Source organism: Cupressus sempervirens, chromosome 3 (genome assembly GCF_028749045.1).
Source record: "Cupressus sempervirens isolate cs-2001-9-10 chromosome 3, ASM2874904v1, whole genome shotgun sequence".
In the NCBI taxonomy this organism is placed as follows: domain Eukaryota; kingdom Viridiplantae; phylum Streptophyta; class Pinopsida; order Cupressales; family Cupressaceae; genus Cupressus; species Cupressus sempervirens.
In genome coordinates this window covers 440,695,297-440,717,074 of record NC_143120.1, presented here as the reverse complement: position 1 = coordinate 440,717,074, position 21,778 = coordinate 440,695,297, and the positions used below count along the sequence as shown (strand labels likewise).

Below are 21,778 nucleotides of genomic sequence, written 5' to 3'. Positions count from 1 at the left end.
AGGCGAATCTCCTTTGGCTCACACGTAAATTGGCTTAAGGCATTAACAGCATAGCAAATATCTGGTTTTGTATTTACTAAGTACATAAGAGACCCAATCCCTAAAAGAGTAGAATCTAAAAGGTGATCCTATTGCTGCTTCTTTGAGTTTATGTAGATTAGTCTCAATTGGAGAAGATATAGACTTGCAATTCCACATTCCAAATCTCTTCAAAATGTCTGATGTATACTTCCCTTAATTAAGTATGATACTGTCAGAATTCTCTCGTACTTCCAGTCCTTGGAAGTAATGAAGGAGTCCCAAGTCTTTCATCTCGAATTCTCTAGTTAGATCTTTCTTGCATTGATCTATAAGATGATCATCACCTATTATTAGTAAATCATCAACATACAGTATCAAAATTACCATATCATCTTTATTTCTTTTATAATATAAGTTTTGGATCGGCTTCATTCTTGAAGAATCCTAAGCCGGTGAGATACTTATCAATTCTTTCATACCAAGCCCTTAGAGCCTACTTAAGCCCATAGAGAGCTTTCTTGAGCCTGCAAACAAAAACCTTAGGATCATGTGTTTCAAATCTTTCAAGTTGCTCCAAATATACTTCTTTTGTAATCATTCCATTTAGGAATGTTGTTTTTACATCCATCTGATGTACTTTCCATTCCTTCGATGCTACAATTGCTAGGATTGCTCTTACGGAGGTATCTCTGGTATCACGAGCAAAGGGTTTTTCATAATCAATCCCTTCTTTCTAAGAAAATCCTCTAGATACAAATCTAGCTTTATACTTCTCAATGCCACTATCAGCAGCATGCTTTATTTTAAATATCCACTTGGAAGAAAGAACAAATTTTCCTTTAGGTCTTGGATCAATTTCCCAAACATCATTCTTCATAATAGATTGGTATTCTTTTGTCATAGCTTCATTCCAAGCTGTACGTTTAATAGCATCTAAAAGAATGGTTAGTTTTGTTTTGGACAAATCATTTATGTTTGCTATATAACTAGGAAATCTTTTAGGTCTTTTGATTTCTCTTACTGTTCCAAAAGGTGCAACAAAGTCTTGTGCTTCCTCTATTGTTCTAATGGCCCAAAGTGGTCTTTTCTTTGAATTTTGAAGTTTTTCAAGATTTATATTTTGAATTTCGTCTTCAATTTTTTCCATGTTCTCCCTCTCAGACTCAGACTCAATATTTCTTTCAAAACCAAGTAAAGAAGAAGGTTCTTCAGAACTTAGGGCTCTTTTGAATGCTAGATCTTCTTCAAAAATTACATCCCTACTAAGTTCAATAGTTTTTTGTCCAGGTATGAAAATCCTATATGCCTTAAATGATTCACTATACCCTACAAAAATACCTTTCCTCCCAAAGGGTTCTAACTTGGTTCTCTTTTCTTTTGAAATATGGATATATACGAGGCACCAAAAAATCCTAAGATGACTTATATTGGGTTTAACCTTAGTAAAGACTTCTTCTGGAGTTTTATCTCTAAAGTAAGAGTGAGGGCTTCTGTTTTGAATATAAACAGCAGTACCAGAGACTTCTGCCCAAAGATAATATTCTACATTTTGATCAAATATCATAGCTCTAGCAGCTTCTATAATTGTTCTATTATTTTTTTTTGCTAGCTCGTTCTGTTTTGGATTATAAGGAACGATGCACTCCCTCTTAATTCTTGTTTCTTTACAAAACGTTTTAAACAAATCTAAGGTGTATTCCCCTCCATTATGAGTTCTAAGAGTTCTAATTTTATGTCCTGATAAGTTTTCAGTTAATGTTTTGAATTCTTTAAATCTCTTTAGGATTTCTTCTGATTCTTTGCACTTTAAGAAGTAAATCCATGTTTTCCTAGAGAAGTCATCTATGAACAAAATATAATACTAGAATCCTCCAAGAGAAGGAACAGACATAGGTCCACATAAATTTGAATAAATTAATTCTAAATTATTATTTGTTTTTCTAGTGCTATCATGAAATGGACTTCTGGTGTTCTTACCTAGTGCGCACCTTTTGCATATGCTTGAGTGTTCTTTATTGAGTTTAGGTAAACCAATAACCATCTTCTCCATAGTTGATAAAGTTTTAAAGTTTAGATGCCCTAATCTTTTGTGCCAAATTTCATTTATGTCTTCAGCTTCATGAATTAAGGCTTGAATCGGTCGACTAGATTTTGAATTTAATTCATACAAATATCTTTTTCTCTAACCAATCAACTTTGCTTTCTTAATTGAGGAGTTCTTTGCCCAAGTTATTACTTTGTCGTCCACAAATGCAACATTATGCCCATCATCTTCAAGTGTTGTAATTGAGATTAGATTTCTTTAAATTCCTGGTATGTAGAGTACACCTTTGAGAAGAAGAGAATTTACAAATTTTAGTTTCAAGGTGCAATTTCCAATTCCTTCAACGAGATGTGTTGAATTATCAACAATGGTAACTTCGCCATTGACCTTTTCTGAAATAGAGTCTAGTGCTTCTTTGTATCCTGTTATATGTCTACAAGATCCACTATCAATTGCCCATGCTTTATTTGAGATTTCATTTGATAGTAATGAATATAATACACGATTCTCAGAATCATAATTATCTTCTTCCCTAGTAACATTTGTACAGTTCGCTGCATGTTTAGAATTTTCAGGACAATTAGATCTATAGTGTCCAAACTTTTCACCTGAAACATTTATCTTGGATAGATCTTTCTTGGGTTTTCCATCCTTTTGATTTCCCTTTTTCTTCTTAAAATGCTTCTTTTTGCCCTTATAGGAGTTTGTATTAAGAACATGAAGTTCTTCATTTTCTGTTTCAGTTTCCCTCCTTTCTTTTATTTTCTAGATTCTTCTTGAAGACAATTCCCCATAAGTCTGTTAAGTCAAGGAGTTTATCTCTGGCACTTATTCCTTGCGCAAAATTTTCCCACGAATCCGACAATCCATCTATAGCCATCAGTGTTAGTTTTGTGTTACTAATAATGGTTCCTATACTTAACAGTTCATCTCTAATGTCGGCAACCCTTAGGAAATAAGAACTCATTCATTCTCCTTTCTTTATTTGAATGTGATTTAGTTGCCTTTTCAATGTGAGAACCCTAGTTGCATTATTGACCTCATATGCATTTAGTAATGCATTCATCATATCAAACATTGTCTGATGTTTAGTTAGCATAGGTACAATGTCATTCTTTTCTCCATTTAATATGATCCGAATCGCTTTTCTATTTCCTTTACTCCATATAGTTTTATGAGGTTCAATACTAGGTTGTTTGGATGCTCTATCAACATATTGTTTTACATCATTTTCTTCAAGAATCATCATGATTCTGAATTTCCAAGCATTAAATTGTTCTTTCCCATCAAACCTCTCCTCGGGTCTGATTGTGTATGCCATTGAAGATAGGAGATAGTTGCTAGATATATATAAAGTCTGATTATTGAATTTTGCAAAGCCTAGGTTCAACTACTAGAGCTCTGATACCATGCAAATTTTCTGCAAATTCTTTGACTGAATGTAGATAGATTCTATCTTCTTTATCTCCTTGTGAATTGTTGTGAATAACTTCAAATTATTGCCTTCAATTGAATTAGAAATCTAATTCAGAATTCTGTCTTTTTCTTTTGCAAATCGTAGGTGGGCAGAATTGACTACGGAGCAGACTATTTGTATTTTGTATGTCCTTAGACTTCAAAAATACCCACTATAAGTAGAGAGACCTAGGGACATGTCCTTTCAAGAGACATGTCCCTTCCAAAACAATCCTTAACCAATCTAGAAGTCGGTGACTTTTCTAAGGAATAATAAGTTTAAAATAACTTAAGACAAACTGAATTAAGTTAACTCCAAACTCATCCTAAGTGAAGACGCTGATATCTTTAAGAGAATGGTGTTAAGACATTTGGATTACTCTAAGTAATGTAAGAACAGATCAAACTGATCTCTAATCAAATCAGTAAGATTATAAGCAACAAATTTAACATCAATGTCAAAATCATAGGCCTACATCTTACTGACCCACTTTTATTGTCTTTCATTAAGATCCTTTTGTTCTAAAAAGTAGCGCAAACTATTGTGATCCGTCCTAACTGTGAATTCGCCCCCCACTAAGTACTGTCTGAACTTCGCTAAAGCATCATGATGGCCAACATTTCCTTATCATAAGTGGAGTACAGTCTCTCGCCATCCTTGAGCTTCCTACTCTCATAAGCAAACGAATGCCTATCTTGCATGAGAACTGCACCAATACTGCTCCATGAAGCATCACACTCAAGAACAAATAGTCAAGAGAACTTGGGCAGTGCCAAGAGTGAGCATGTGCTCATCTTCTGCTTGAGCCTATTAAAGGTCTCCTCTGCCTCAATTGTCCATCCGAAAGCCCCTTTTCATGTGCGGTTGGTGAGGGGAGTTGCTATATGAGAAAAACTTCTGGCGAACCTCCTGTAGTAAGAGCAAGAACCCATGAATCCCCTCAAATCTGATACATTCCTTAGTGGTGGCCAGTCTAGGATTGCCTGAATCTATTCTTGATGTACCTTCACCTCATCTGCACCAATCACGTGACCAAGGTAAAGAATCTCAGTCAATCCGAACTCACGCTTTGGCTTCTTTGGAAACAATGAGAGCTACTTCATGATACAGAGTACTTCATCTACATGTTGCAAGTGCTCCTCCCAAGTTCTACCGAAGATCAAGATGTCATCAAAAAATACTAATATGCTCTTTCGCGGCTGCTTTCTAAAGATATGGTCCATACATGACTGGAATGTAGCCGGCGCATTAGTGAGTCCAAATAGCATAACCAAGAACTCGTAGTGTCCATAGTAACATCAAAAGGCTATCTTATGCACATCATCCTCGCGAACCTGTATTATCTGAGGTGAATCTTCGAGAAGTACACTGCCCCATGTAACTCATCAATGTGAGGGATTAGGTACATTTTCTTGATGGTCCTCTTGTTGAGAGCATGGTAATCGATACACAAGCAAAGAGTGTCATCCTTCTTCACCAATACAACTGAAGAAGTGAAGGCACTGAAGCTAGGTCTGATGTGTCCCATGTCCAGAAGTTCCTTAATCGTCTTTTCTATCTCCTCCTTATAGTGCATGGGATGACGATAAGGTGTAGTGATGACGGGTTTGGCGCCCTCCTCTAACTGAATTATATGCTCAAATCCTCTATCTGGGGGAATGCTTGGAGGTATGTCTTCAAAAACCCTCCTGCTGAATGTCAACATGAATCTGTTCTCCTGAGTCAAAAGTAGTCTTACAAGAAATAAAACAGTGTGTTGCCCACTCCATGTCATCATGCCTCATAATGTCTCCATCCTGTGCGCTGAGATCAACCTGGGTTCGCCCTCAGGCATAGCCTTAAGAATCACCTGTCAACCATCCTATAAGAATTTCAGTTGCATCTTATCATGATCTACTATGTATCTACCAATAGTCTGCAACCATTGTCTACCCAACATGGCATCTAACCCATCCAAACCAACCACATAAAAATCTGCCTCAAGAAGGAAATCATCAAAATGAAGCGAGAGTCCTAACACCTTCCCTGCACATCTCAATCTCTCACCTCCTGTCACTCTAACCACAAACTCGGGTGTGTCGTCAATCTGTAACTTCCTCTTGGTAACCCATCATGAGCTTATGAAGTTATGCAATGCACCTGTATCCAAGAGACATATAGTACGCTGTCCTCTAACAACTCCCTTCAAACAAAAGAGGTGACCTGTGGGATCACTGGAAAGTGATGCTATGAAAGGAGGCTGTCCCTAAGTGCATTCCTTCTTTCTCCCTCTAGGTGGTCACTACTCATTTTCTTCCTCATCAATGCCATCAACATCATTGCCCTCCTGCTGCTCATCCTCCTCCTCTGAAAGTACCTCGACACAATGTATCTTGCCTTTTCCAAGGCATTTATGATCCAGTGTCCATGGCTCTCTACAAGTGAAGCATAGCTTCTTCCTCCTAAGTTCATTTTGTGTCTCCAAGTCCATCCTAGGAGGTGTAGCCTTATGCTGGTTCTTGTTCTTTTGGAATGAGCTGAACCCCTGATACGTTTTCTTAGGAGGCTGTAATATCGAAGATGGTGACTCTAGATCGTGTGCAATCTTAATAGCATCATCCAAGTGTCTGGTTTAAGTACCTTAACCAAACCTCGATATCTATCTTGTAAACCCTCAATGAACAATATTACCTTACGCTATTTTGACATATTTGGAACTATTACTGAAATCCACTGAAACTCGTCAATGAAATCATCCAAAGATCCACCCCATTCTAACTATGCCAAATCCCTGTAATAGACCTCTATATCCTTCTTGTCAAAGTGAGTAATAAGCTTAGAGCTGAAAGTCTCATAAGATGTAATGAGACCGTGATCCTAGGTGACCAACCTATAATGCCACCAATCATATGCCATTCCTCTAAATGCATCATAGCAAATCTGATGGCTTATGTCTCTGACATGGGTTTAAGTGTTAAGTAAGTGTCTAGCTTGTGAATCCAAGCTCTCACGGATGTCTTACTACCGTCATCGAAAGTAGAGAGAGATAGTTTGTTCAAAGCATGTTTCAAGTCCCTGTTCGGTGCTTTAGTCTCCTAGCTTGTTGCTATCTTTTTGTCTCCCTTTTCTGGTTGAAGTATTGAATAAAGGACATATTATGTTTAGTTAGGTCAAGGAAAAAATCTCATTCATCGTACATTGCCATAACATTTTTTGGCAATAGGTTTGGTGGCATTGGTCGTACTACCTCTTCCTCTGCATTAAAAATAGGCATTAAAGGCCTGTCAGTGTTTCATGTGGGGGCCCTAACAGCTCGGGGTGGTCCTACCACGCTACCACCTCCACTGTGATGGCTCGGAGCTCTCTTGTTAACCGGGGCTGATTGTTGCATAGTACTTGAAAGCTGCTGAAGCACATAAGCAACGTTATCCCGTCAATCTCTGATGACCTGCAATGTTTCCCTTACTTCTTGATCCGGTTCAATTTCATTATGAGTCATTTGAATGTTGTTTGCATGTTCTGCCTATTCAATTTGTTCAACCTATTTACCCTGTTCAACCTATTCCAAAAGTTAACTCATCCACTAAATAACAATCCTCTACGTCGATTTTCTCTTAAGACACTGCCTGTTCAGGTTGGGGGTGACTAAATTTATAAAGTTTATTCTTCGTACCTAGCTGTCATTTTTCCTATTTATTCCTACCTATTACGTAATAAATTTCCCCACAAGATGGCGGGACTTATAGCTCTGATACCACTGTAATGATTTGGTCTTAATATGATCAAAATGAATTAAATCTTGACTTGAGATATTTTGTCAAACAGTTGGAATGTAATCCTAGTATTAAGCTCTAATGCTGCTGAAAGTAATCGGACTCCAAAATGTATAAAAATATAACTACAGAATTCACATACAATATGATAAACTCAGAAACAACAGCACTGCATTTATATTAATCTTCTATCACAGCATACCCTAGACAATGTTTTGGCTATCTTAGATCATGGTGAAATAATTACTGAGTGTGTTTACAAACATTTATCTATGTTTAAATCTCAATCATAAACAAGTTAATGATGGAACCTGAATGTTGCAGCTGCTAGTGGACTGTACAGCTTGACTACGGCAAGCTCCTCCAAGATCTTCTCCTAAAAGCTGCCAATGTCCAGCGACACCTCTGCGTGCACTAACTGTTTACCGCATAGGGTAAGAAGTTCAACACAAGTATAACACAATTCAATTCCGAACAGGTACTTTATTCATTTACGCACTTGCAGATTACAATGACTACAATGATCTCCGATTACAATGATGATTCCAAAGTCCATCTCCGACGTGTACATATACCTTTCCGAAGGGGTGACTCAAGCGTCACGCGCCCGTTCGGATACTACTCTACCTGTTGGCTACACTATACATTTTACCGACAACATCATCCCCCCCCCAAAAGAAAGGTCGTCTCCGGACGACAATTACAAAATATCTGAGACAAATTAACAACAAAATACATTAATTGACTAACTACAACAAGATACATCTGTTTCTGTCGCATCACTTTCACATTCATCCTATGCCTGCATCAAACTGGTCTCCAACCCACGTTGTAACTGTAGCCTCTGCTAACACAATACTATCTCCTTAGCTGACCTTGATAGCCACCCGTGTTGCTTTCTCTGTTTCCAACTCCTGGTTACACTAAGCCAAGTGTCGCCATACTGCCTTCAACTGGATGATCAGCTCCTCTCGAGTTCTCTATGCATCCACCAAGACAGCCTCATGCCTAACACCTACTCCAAGTGCCTCCTCTGACACACAAACACTCATGCCTACAGCAGCAGCTCTAAGCCTCATCAACTGGTCACACTTCCCATGACTGATATCTGTAACAACTGGGGGTCTAAGCGAGGTCGAGGGGCAGCGCCCCTGCGGGGTCCTGGGGCAGCACTTTGAAACCCACACGAAACTGCACGAAACACACCATTTCTATCATTTTCTGCCAATTCTACACTCTTTCTGGCAACCATTGATGCTTCCCCTTCCCTTTGGCATCATCTGCTACTCATTCCAAACAACTTGAATCTGTCGTCGTTTTTTTTTTTTTTTAAATTTACTCTTCCACTGACTCTTTCCTACAAACTACATAACTATACGGCTTCTTCGAATCCTGTTTCTTGTTCCTATGGCCATACGGACATCTTTCTTTTGTCTGCCCAAGTCGTACGGTCTTGATCTCCTGCTTAGCCGTACGGTATTAGTATTACTGTTCTACGGAAGTTCTGGTCTTAAAATACTGGGTTTTGTTGTATATTTCAACCTTTAAGTATTGCCTTTTCAATATGTCTTTTTCTTCACCCAACTTGAGTCCGTACGGTCGCTCTCCTTGGCATTTGTATGTGCACCTTCTGCCGTAATCATCCTGGGTATTATTTAACCATCTACTGAAGGTATCCTCTGCTGAGTGTTTTGCTCTTGTACTTAGATTGAATACATTCTTCAACTTGCAGTCATATCTTCTTTGTTCTCACCGTTCCATTTTTAGGGAAGGCCGTACGGTCACTTTTTTTTTAACAAAGAAGGGTCGTACGGACATAAGAAGGGCCGTACGAACAGACTTCCCTTCTTCCCACATGCGGTTTTGGTGTCTTCCTAACCAACAATGCAACTCTGCATTGTCTGAAACATTTTATTCTTCATGCGATTAAATAATGTTTTAAACACATTGTCCTTCAACCATCGTACGGTAATATCATAGTGCCTTATCATAGTACGGCCTTGTCCCATACGGTATCAATATTCTATTCAATTCCTTTCAAGCCCGTACAGAGTCTTGGCTCACGCCGTATATTCTTTCCTTCAACTTTCCTGTCTCCTCTCAAACCGTACGATCTTCTATTTGACTTCCTTATATCTTTCTCAAGCCGTACAGTCTTCCCCTTAATTCACAACTTTATTATTTTAAGATAGTATAGTATTATATATTTTTAACTTTTCATTTCAAAGCTCAAGTCCGTACGGTCATAAAGGAAGGTCGTACGGTCATTAAATACTCCTTTTCAATAGTCGTACTACCAGCTTTATTAAAATTTCCTCCTTTTATTATCATTTTATTATTTTGCTCCAGTTTCTGCCTACTTTTCATCTGATGATGTTTTCTATGGTCGTACTACAAGCTTTTGTTCCTCCAGAATTCCAATATGTTTTATGCTTCATCTTTCATTTTATCACTTCATACTCTTACAGTTTACCACTTGATATTTTAACTATATTCGGCTTTCATATTATACATATGTACGTTATTTACATTATTTACAGACATCTTTTCTTCGTTCACTTCCTTGCGCACGGAGGATCCTTCCTTTCCTTATATATTTTCAACTTTGATCCATTTACGGCATCTGTTATTTCTTTTCTGTCCAGTGTCCATAATTTAATTGCTCCGTTATATCCAACTTCCTGTATCTTGTACGGTCCAACCCATTTAACTTTGAATTTCCTAGGCCTTATTTCATTTCGTCCATTATACTTCAGTACTAACTGACCGGGTTGAAAGTTGTTCAATTTTAGGTGCTTGTCATGCCACGCCTTCCTCCTATTTTGTGCAACTTCCACGGCCCATGCTGCATAGTTCTTATTCTTTCGGTACAGCCACTTCCGTACAGATACCGCACCTTCGATTAATGGTATCCGATGGACACATAGTTCTGGTGGTACTTCTTTTAAGTCTTTATACGTCCAAGCTGTTGCCTTCAATACTGGGTTCCAATCATCTGCTACACGAATGTTCTTCGGATTTTCCTCATCACCCAAGTTCATTGTTTCCACTATCGACTCTTCATACTTTATTGGTTTATCTTTACTGAATGTATGGGCAGGTGTTTCATCCACCTGCGCTTCCCCCTCCTTCAGTTCACTGTACTCCTTCGAAAACTCCTGGCCTTCTTTTCCCTCCTCGACACTCAAAATATTGCAGCTTGGAAAGACCTCATAGTCTTCCATTTGCCAATGTAGCAATCCGTTTACTGAGTCTAGGTCGTCATCAGTTGACCCTCCTATTCTCAGCACCCTTCATCATCTAGTTCCATCCTCTTTTTCCTTTCATCATCACTCTCACCACCGCCTTCTGAGTCCGACGACGCGGCTTCTTCTCCTACCATCTGTGTATGCAAATCGATTATAAATCTCCTACCTCCCTTCTCCATTGACAAGGTGTTCCTTTTCCAATCATGCCTTACCTTAGCCTACACCAACCACCCTCGTCCTAGGATGGCGTCATACCCTCTTCTCTTTAATGGAATGACTACAAAATCTAGCAAAAATGGTTTTGTCCCAATTGTTACCGGCTGCGCCATCAGAGTGCCCAAGGGTTTTATTCCATGTTGATCTGCTGTAAGTAACTAAAAGGTGAGTGGCCATAGTGTTGGTTGTCCTAGTTTTTTCCAGATATCTTTCGGCATCACATTCACTCCCGATCCTCCATCTACTATTGTATCTGTTAACACCGTACCCAGAATGCCCATCTCCACTACTGCTGGGTGTCTGCATGTTGTCAGTGATAGTAACATCGGATCTGTTGTTGCCGTCGGGGTTGTTTCCTTGCTATTCTTTGTTTCCTCCTGGCCATCCTGTGCTTCTTCCATTTCTCTCGGGAATGGTGTCATATTTATAATGGTCGTACGCAGCTGTGGCATGGTAATAAGAAGATCATTTAATTTAACTGGCACCTCCATTTGCATTATCTGTTTCACCATACTTTGTTCTACCAAGTTTCTTTTCAGAGTTACAGTAGTGTCTTTTATTTGTGACTTCTCTGCTATCATCTGCTTTCCTATCTCCGCTCAGGCTTTCTGTAACCTCTCCTTTTCTTCTTCCGCATTCGGATATTTTGCCTTTCTCGCCTGCTCCCGCGTGATTGCCAACACGTTCTCATTGCTTGTTTCAATACTTAATAAATTTACGCTTTACTTTGGACACTTTGAATCTTCATGGTCCCCTGGACCACACCATATGCACAGTAGTTGCGGCGCCTCCTTTGTAGTACAGTGCCTCGCGAAGTGACCCCAAAGATTACATGCTCGGCACTGTATCATTGGCCGTCCACTCGCATCATATTGTATTCTACTTCGGCCTCCATTGTTATTGTTATTGTTTCCACCCCTTCCGCCTCTATTATTATATCAATATCCACCTGAAGTTGCATCATTGCCCGCGTTATTGCTATTGTTCGGCGCTTCCTGCATAACACCTGTTGGTGTCCTTTTGCTTTCAAATTAAACGGGCACTCTTTCAGGGAATGTCCCGCCACCTGACAGATGTCACAAAACTGCTTCTTCGGGCATGAACCCTTCGTATGCTCGTCCTCCTTGCAATCTGTACACCACAGTTCTCCTTTTACTGTATCTGGATTCTTTTTCAAATTTTTGAATTCCTTCATCATCCGAAGCATGTCTTTTTGTAGTGCCTTCACCTTCTTGCCCTATTCTTCATCACTACTGCTACTTTCCGAAGATGAGCCATCTGAATCCGATGATTTATGTTTCTTCTTCTTACTCGTCTTTTGTTCGCTTTCTAAATCCATGGCACGAGTATACGCATTGGTGTACGATTCCGGTGGTACAATCTTCATTTTCTTTTTAAGAGCCGGTCGTAGCCCCTCCACGAACCACCATTTTTTCAACCCATCCACTGGTTGACCCTCCATCTTTCCGATCAATTCTTTTAGTCGCCTGGCATAGGTTTGGACTATCTCATTCTTTCCTTGTTTGGTGCTGTAGATTTCTGCCACTATTTCATTATCATCTCGGAGTAATCTGAATTCTGCTATAAATTCTTTTTTAACATTCTCCCATGTATTAAGTTTCTGAGGACTAGTGTCAGAAAACCAATCTATCGCCACACCCCATAGGGTCGCTGGAAATTGTCTTACCCAATCATCCTCATCCATCACGCCATTTTCCATCCATATGGTTTCACACGTTTTACAATGTCTAATAGGGTCTGCTGAACCATCACCGTGAAACTTGGGTAAATTTTCTTTAGGGCCAGCCATTGTTACTTGTCTTTGATTCTGAGGTACTTGTGTACCCGCGCTGTTCTGAGCTCCCGCGTTGTTTTGGACTGCTCCCGCGCTGTTCTGTGCTCCCGCGTTGTTCTGGACAACAGTCTTGTTCCCAACAACCACGTTGTCTGGTGACAAGTCTTCAAGTGATGTTCTATTCTCCCCCTGTATCTGTTCGTCCAGTGTATTAGGAACGAAGAGATCCCTCCATGCTCGTGCTCCCTCGGCACTCCGAGCCGTGCGAGTTGCTTCCCTTCCATTCGGACACTCTCCCCTCGACGTATACAAGTTAAGGAATTCTTCCCTTGTTTCCTCCACCAAATTCAAGCGTTGTCGAGTTTCTTCCAGCAATTCCTCGGCACTCAGCCTACTAGGTGAGTGCACTCCCTCCGTCTATGCCTATTCACCCCTTCGGTGCCCCTCGGCAATCTGCTGAAGTCTCTGTCTGCGTTTTGCTTGCTGTGTTAAAATTAAAATTTCTTTTGCCGTACTTAGTTCATTCTTATCTTTCACTTTATTCCGATCTTTGTTTGGCAAACTCGACATTAATCTTCATATCATTCCTTTCTTCCAGGTTCGTCTGGCAACGGCGCCAAATGTTTACCGCATAGGGTAAGAAGTTCAACACAAGTATAACACGATTCAATTCCGAACAGGTACTTTATTCATGTATGCACTTGCAGATTACAATGACTACAATGATCTCCGATTACAATGATGATTCCAAAGTCCATCTCGGATGTGTACATATACCTTTCCGAAGGGGTGACTCAAGCATCACATGCCCGTTCGGATACTACTCTACCCGTCGGCTACACTATACATTTTACCGACAACACTAACAAATGAACTTTGTCTTGCGTGAAGGCTTGAGCCCCGCAATGTTTCTATAGTTGTAAATGGTCATTGGTTATAAGGGTGAAGGCCCGTGCAACTGTGTCGTGACCTACTGATAGAGTGTTAGACATCTTAACAATCACACCAACTCCTACATGCAGCCCCTGCTAGTGTCTCCTGCTGTCACTACTGGAGTGAGGATGTTTAAGTGCTACGTTCACTGTTTATGTAATCTGAGTTGTCAACCATCTATCTTCATTAATCCCGTGCTCTACTACTGTTATTTTGAAGCTAGTAAAATGCTAACACTGTATAACCGAAACCAATGGTAATGTTACTCGCACACGGTGCTCCTCTCCTGCTATGGTACGAATGATCTTCCTGCCTTTTGTCCAATCCTATATCAGCCAACTAATTTTCTGTACGTTCTAGCTCTCTGTACTTCTCCTATCGTCTAAACTCCAGCTTTCTATCAATCTTCTAAGTCTCCAATCGAGCTTTAGTTCTGCAAATGCGATGTGAGGAACTAGGTTTGTGTCTAGTCTCACTATTCCTCCTTAAGGGTTTCTTCCTTAGGAAGTATCCAGTCACAATAAGCAACTTTACGATTTGTTTAATAACATATATTCATGGTAACCATCCCTATGCAGCTGCTTTCTTTTATAACCTCAACGTGAGAAGAGATGTGTAAAACTAAACAATGTGGGATAAAAGACTATTACGTCTTTTAGTCACTTAAGTCATAAAGTGACTTTAAATAATAAAGTACTTTATAAATTAACTTAATAAAGCAATGTGACTTCAACCTTAGAATTTCCCACTTAAATATCTCCTCTACTGAAACCAAAAGACATCTGTGACTAGCTGGCATCCTAAAACAAATGCTGTTAGCCTATCCGGATGGAAAGATAGACCAACTAGGCGCCAATAGGTCTAGCGCGAAGAAGGGGACATTACACAGAGTCGCATTTACTAATGTTGACAATCTCTGGATATTCTTTGATTTAACTTACATTGTCAGCATATTCTATTTGCTCTCAATAACTAGTTGTGGTTGTCACAATTCGTGAGCATCACTATAAATATACGTGTTACTCAGTCATGCATTGATTGTCCTTATTGTAATACTCTACAAATTATATTCTTCATCACTGTTACATAATTATCATAATATTCATATTTCCCTCATTAACTCGGTATTTAATCGCTGAAACGAAAAAGTTCAGCATAATTTTGGGTGATAATCTTGGTATAGTTGTTATTAAATAATCCAGCCTTTCACAGTAGCCTGTAGTTGTTTAGTTTCAGATCAAGTCTGTTTGCTTCTTAAAGGACAACTTACATCACTAAGTGTGGGTCTGTTGGAAATAAAGTCATGGATCTCAAAGTTAGAAAGAAGTTGTTGATGTCAAAGATACGAAAGATGAAGTTTGCTATCATCAATGTCAAAAAAAGAATAAAAAAATTGTTGGAAAGTTTGGTGAGAATGTATGAGCAAGATTGTTTTGTCATCATTGTCTTTAATTAAATGAGAGATGACAGTTATGAAGAATCTGAGTGGCATGGCTTGACTATATTCAAGATTACCTACAGCTAGTTAAAATACGATAAGAAAAATACAACAATGCATTGATAAGTGTAGCACAATTAGCATCTGAATACAAGATTGTAGTAATGCACAAACAAATGAAAGTTGAAAGTGAAGAATAACACAAAGATTAGAAATTGTAATGTTTATATGACACAAACCAATGTGTCGCATAGAAGAACAAAATATATATAGAATACATAAAACTATTCTATAAAGGTATAACCAAAATTGGGACCAAAATTAACAGAATTGCATTAATATTAGTAACCAACTCCCCACACCACAATGAAGTGAAGTAAAACTTCAATAACATAACAATTCTTGTAAAAGTGTAAAATTGAAATATTACCTGAATGCAAAACAGATGAGTAATCCAGGTAAAACAATGTCTCCAAAACCAATCATGTTATCACCTCCCCAAGGATCGAAAAACCGAGGGATCCTAAGAAGCATGGGAATATTTTCACCACCAGATTTATCACCACGTGCAACCTGAAAGATCAAAAGCATCTTAGAGAACCTTAAATATGAATCTAATCTCAAGCATTGGTACACTTCACATATTCCACTTCCTCATTCATTCACATAGAGCCACAAAGCAAGACACATTTAAACCACTCATGAAAAAATTTTACTCATTTTTTATCCACGCTCTATTGAATTTTGGCAGTTTTGAGGAAGTGTGTGCTGCCAATCTTTATTATGACCTCTTTATAGAGAATACATTTTCTTATTTTCTCTGATAGAAATTTATTGATATCTCCATTCTTTTCTTCCTTCCGTTAACATTAACAAAAATATTATGCACAAACTTTGAATCTTCAATGAATATCTACTAAATTATAAAACTAAAGTTTGCAATTCTAGAACTTGTTCTAACCCATATGCAAAGAAAATATCTCAATATCTATTATCCTAGAATTCTTGTAGCACATTTTCTGCAACTCATATTCAGCTGCATGTGTGTCTTCATTTTCACTATAACAGATAACAGCTTCAATATTCAAAATTATTCCCCTAATATGATTTTGAATGTATATGAATCAAATTTTAGACATCCACCAGTTGTCAAGAAATGATGCTTTTGTCAAATATAATGCCCTATATGCATACAACAATATTTGAGTGAATATACAAAATTGATGGCTGAAAGATCTTATTGCTCACTAAAGAGGTTTTTAATACAATTATATGCTCCTGATGATCTAACAGGCATGTTCCTGAGTAAACAAGACAAAGTATTCTTTCAAGATCTAGTTAATCACATCTGGGACAACTGATCTAAAGTTGGAATTAGGTGAGTGAGGATTTGGGCTTTATGAGAGGAGCATAGGGCTGTAAGATCCCTAATGGAGCAGCAGGTAGAACTTGCAAGGGCGGGTGGGAGAGACAGGTACATGGGTCAGGATGTGGGCTCCATGAGGAGAACATGGAGCTGTAAGATCTGTGCAGATTAGATAGAACATACGAGAACAGGTGGGATGGGGGCTCAGTAGAGTTGAGAACCGGAGAACAATTTTTAATAAGAGTAAACAGCATCTAGTAAAATTATGCTCTAGCTTCCAATCTAATGCAAAACATCCTGCCAGATATCCAATAGTCTATTTCTATCAGTTATCTCTTTAACACCATTTAGCAAACCGTTGATGCGATAATCATCCAGTCAACAGAGAATACCTGTGAGTGAAGATTGCCAGTTACGTGACTCTTGCAGTAGCAAGGCAGCCCAGGCAATGTGGAGGATTTTAATGTATTTCAGAGAGCCTTGAAAGTGGCTGCTCCACTACCAAACTTGGTTTGGTGTTGGTAACTTCTGGAATTTTGCACTCTATTAACCGAATGATGCAAGACTGGTTGTTATTCTTTTATTGATATTGACCACTACTCATAGAAGAATTTTTGCGGAATTTAATCAAGCTAATTCTTATGGTGCTAGATTTAGTAATTTCTGGGCTAGTGCTTTTTGTTCCTGACTTTAGATCCACATGCAATTTTTTGACATCTATTCTATCCTCTCTGACACCTTGATGGAGGATTGTTAAGTACATCTGTATTCCTAAAGTTCAATTCTTGCAACTACTTAATCAATTGGAATCATCCAAATCTAGGACCTATATTAGATGGAAAATGCTTATATTTTGTTGTATATTGATAGGATATTTACCCCATCCAACAAAAAATTGCAGAATAATGGAGTCTCAAGACTTAGTATTTTGCTCTCCACTGAATCCTGGGATATTGAGGCTTCACATTCATCAACACGAAAAAGGTAATCCATGCAAGCAGAGATTGGGACTATATCAGGAACTCTGATTGGTATTCTATTCTCATCTTTATAATTCTCAATTATTAATCAATGCCATGGACACAGGAATGATGCGACAAGGACATTTGGATAGAAATATGGAGGAAGCTCACCAGTTAAAAAGAAAATTGCATTCATTAAAAAAGAGAGAGAAATCACACTGTGAAACTAGATTTAAACAAAGGTGTCATTTTAATCATATTAGCATCATTAGGAGCGCTTAACACCTTTTGCACTGCTCCTTAACCCATTGAGTTCAAGCACATCCTAACACTGGATGTTTCATTTATGTTGAAGATGGTAGCTGTGTGAGAGATCTTCGGACCTCTGTTGTTTGTCGTGTGTTTCTCTATGGGCAACATCTTCATTCAGCGGAGAATTATTTTCTGTGTTTGGTTCCTTGTGATGTTTGAGTTCTTCATTTCTATCGTCCACTGGAGGAGTTATGCTTTGGCTTCACTTTCATATGACTTGGCATCGGTTCTTTGTGTTGGTGATTCACTTCTGACTTGGCATCCAGTTAGGCATCATGTGTATAATTATATTGCCGACAGTGATTATTGGGTCTTTAAGCATGATGGTGGTTAATATTCTGTAGTTGACAGTTTCCATGTACACATCAACCGTGCCTCTTAATGGTGTCAATTCTTTTCTATGTTGCGATGAATGTTATTGGCAACACTAGCCGATTCGTATTCATAAAAATCTCTTTTGTATCTGATGCCAGTAGAAGACAAAAAGGGTTGGAAATAAATCATTCTTTGATGGTCAGATTTTTGGTTTTCTATTGCTGAATGAGCTACCTATCAATGTGCTATCAGGTGGTGAGAAGCATTGCCAGTATTCTCTATTTATGCGATTCAGTGAAAAGAATTGTCAGAGCATAACAGTTCTCATATTCTGGTCTGTGTTTAGTCTTCTGTTCAGTGTGGTGATTATATGTACTTGTCTCTGAGTCTAGCAATCGATGGTCAATCGTCTAGTTTTTTGGTAAAAGAAATTTGATTAGCATATTCTGTGGTAGTTCAAATATATGAAGACCTTTTTTGAGGGGGGAGACTTTAATCTCATGAGGATGACGGGTGTATTTGATGAAGACCTTAGTTACTGATTCAGGTGTGGATCCAGATGTGGACGTGAGAATCGGGTAAGTGGATGCGCAAAGACTTTTTTGGGAGATGTGGCATCTCTTTACTAATACATATTAAATTGAAATTCAAGAATTCAATAAGGTTATAAGGTGATAAACCATATCATATACATCTACATTCACAATTCCGATGCAAAGCATAAATTCATCACAATTACAAAATCAAAATATAGTTCATTATTCAATGTTCATCAATTCAAATCAAAATCAAATAGATTCGCCAAGAAATCCTCATCAACACAGCTCATCCAACTCTTGCAAATTCAAAATCATTTGAACCGAGAACAATTCCACTTGTGCTAGATGCACCATTTGTCATGATGTTATGATCAGTGTTACTAGCCTCAGACTCAGTCTCGGTAGCCGAACTCAGTGAGGAATTGGCAAATAAAAAACCCATGAAATTCAAAGTTTAAGGATTTTAAGGTTTTTTCATGCATCATTTAGCCAAATATCAAATACACAATAATTGAGATAAATAGAAGCTACTTTGCACACATTTACAACTTTTCATAGATCACGTAAGTAAAAATACAAATTTTTGAAAGAAATTACTTAAAGTTAAATTGACTAACATAATACAAATCTGAAATATAGCGTAACTGTCAAATGTCTACAATATCCATGGAATATGCAATCCATGGAATCAAAAATTCAAAACATATATCAAAAGAAAGCCTCATAGTAGCCTATGTCTTCCTACGAGTACACCTAAGATAGGTCATGGAAGACTCTAGAGCCATCCTCTCTCCCTGTGTCTGAGGTTGAACCCCAATGACATGCTCATCACGATCATCCTCATCCTCATAATCCTCATCATCAAAGTCAGATCCATCATTCTCGGCCTCAAGGTCTTGCACTAGGTCTACTCGTGCTCTAACCTCCTCCACTGTCATCGCCACTATCAGATCCCAAAATCCAAATACTCTTCCCTCAACTCTTCTTTCTCTATTCTTTGTGTTTTTAAGTGATATAATGACTTTTTAGGTCTTACTTATGCTTAACATACCAAAAAAAACATTAAAATTTTGTTTTTTCGTCTTTTCTAGACACTACCCACCGGTCGAGTCAAGTTAACAAGACTAGGCGAGTCAGCCGAGTCAGCTAACATGGCAAGTCAGCCAAGACTCAGCCAAGTTTCAGCCGAGTCTAAGTCCTAAGGCAGTTTTCCTCGTCTTTCTTAGCTCGCCTCGAGACTCATCAAATCCTATAACACTGATTATGATTGTAGCAAGATCTTCAAATGTTGCATCCGAGCTTGCACACTCAAGTTCTACATTCCAAAACTTCACTGCCCATTCCTTGTAGTCTTCCTTCAAAAACACTACCCCTTTGTGTAACACTGCAATCACATTAATTAATGGTCAACTTCTCATATCATTCCATCCATTTGAAGCAATAGTAACACCCATAATTTTCTATGAATTTCTAATTGGTTGAATATCTTTCTCTACAAAAGTCTTCTCTTTTTGCAATAAAGTAGCATGCACCTTTTCATACCCCAAACTTATGTAATCAACTGGTGCTTTATTTATGGCTGCCACCATTTCCTTCCAATATGGTGATCTCACCAAGTTGAAAGGAAGACCACTAGCATAGAGACAATGTGTGCTGGCTTGAGCAACAAGCTCTCTTGCCTCCATTTTAAATGTGGTCTCCAATGGACCTCTTTTGCAGGCAATAGTTTCTACTTCTTCCTCTTCCACTCCCCGTATAGGTACTTGCAAGAATCGGTGTTTGGAGGGTATAATTGGTTCCGTAGGCAATTACATTGTTTTATTTGAGGATGAAGGTTGATAAAAAAAATTGATCTTATAACCAAATTATCAACAACTTCTTGTTCTTTTACAAATGAAGCTATTTGTGCATTAGACAACCACTTCCCATTAGTGTCATTGCACATTGAAAATCCTTTACCAAAAGAAACCATAAAATGAAGATTGATCCTGTAAATGAGCTATTAAATGCTTTGTCTTTGTTAGTTTGATAATAATGACACTTCCAAAGATAAGAGCCACCTCCTACAATCCTGTGATATTCTTATGGTATGTCTCCATAAAGGAGATTCAACATCAATATAATAATTATCAGCTCCTTCCCCTCCCACTAAACTTTGACTACCAGTGATGGTCATTCTCACACAATACAATCTAATTTCTTGCTATCATAAAATATTAAATAAATTTAAATTAGAAAAATTCTATTAACATCAAGCATATAAATGCTTAAATTATACAAAACTAATAAAATAGATAGCTAAACTTGTTTCTTTATGTTTTAAAAAAAATTTAAAAACTTGAAACATTTCTTAACAAACTTGAGAAAATTCATCAAAATATCAAAAAAATCATTAAAGGACTCAACAATGGAATCAAATGCTTATCTTAGATGCTTAGTACTCAATTATAGAAGCTATCTCTTGCTCTACGAATGATCCTCTTCAAAATAATGCCAAAATGGAGACCAAATGAGAAGAGAGACTAGTTGCAAACAAAATAACATGAACAATGGTTAAATGGCCTCTTTTAGCATCATTTTAGGTTTTGGGAGAAAAAAAAGAATTACAATATCACATTTGCACATCTGATTCAATTTTAAGTAGCAAAAAGTGACTTTTTGGGCGTCTTTTGCCGTCTAGGCACGTAGAGGCTTTTGGAAGTGCCTAGATGCCTGAGGGCACCATTTGGATGCAGCCTCCAGGCATCTCCACGCGTTTGAGTGCCTAAAGGCCACATCCAGATGGCACCCATGAGGCTTCTTCCTCCAAATCAACATCTGAATGCATCCACTTTTGCTTCCAAAGGCAGGAAGCTCGAGTAACTGAGATAAAGACCAATTTAATAAAATCAGGAGAGGCAAAATATTGGAGCTTCATCCTCAGGAACTACATCTGCCTAATCAAATGTGCTATGTCAATTAGACGCAGTGGCTCCATCCACTTTATGTTACTTGGCAGTCTCCATCTTGTGTGTTACCATTTGTATTTCTACTTCATAATTGAGGTTCCAACTTTGAACTCGAAGCATGTAACATTATGTTGGAAATATTATCATTGATATCAAAGGTACGTGTGCATATAATGGGAAACGATATCATTATTAATGTAAAAAGCGTTATGGATTGTTGAGTTTTTTGGTAGTTGTAAGATAGGATTTTCACTCATAATGATGTCTTATGTTCAGCATGTTCCTCATGTTGGTGTTGTCCATTGTTTTTTTCAAGTTTGTTCTTTCTGATTTTCATACTCCTTGGTTTTGTTTTTACTGCCATCATGATTCAAGCTCCTTCATGTTTTCTCTTGTCAACGTGTGACTTCAGTTTTTCCTTTCGTGACTGGAA

General features: G+C 38.2%; 1 protein-coding gene across 1 annotated transcript in view; it reads right to left on the bottom strand.

The window, feature by feature from the left end:
* The window catches only part of LOC149566951 (signal peptide peptidase-like 2), a 266,964-nt gene that overhangs the window by 101,179 nt on the left and 144,007 nt on the right, over positions 1-21,778 (bottom strand). Inside the window, exon 11 of the mRNA XM_089820167.1 lies at positions 15,334-15,476. Coding sequence (XP_089676293.1) covers positions 15,334-15,476 — 143 coding nt within the window. The remainder of the gene's footprint in view (positions 1-15,333; positions 15,477-21,778) is intronic.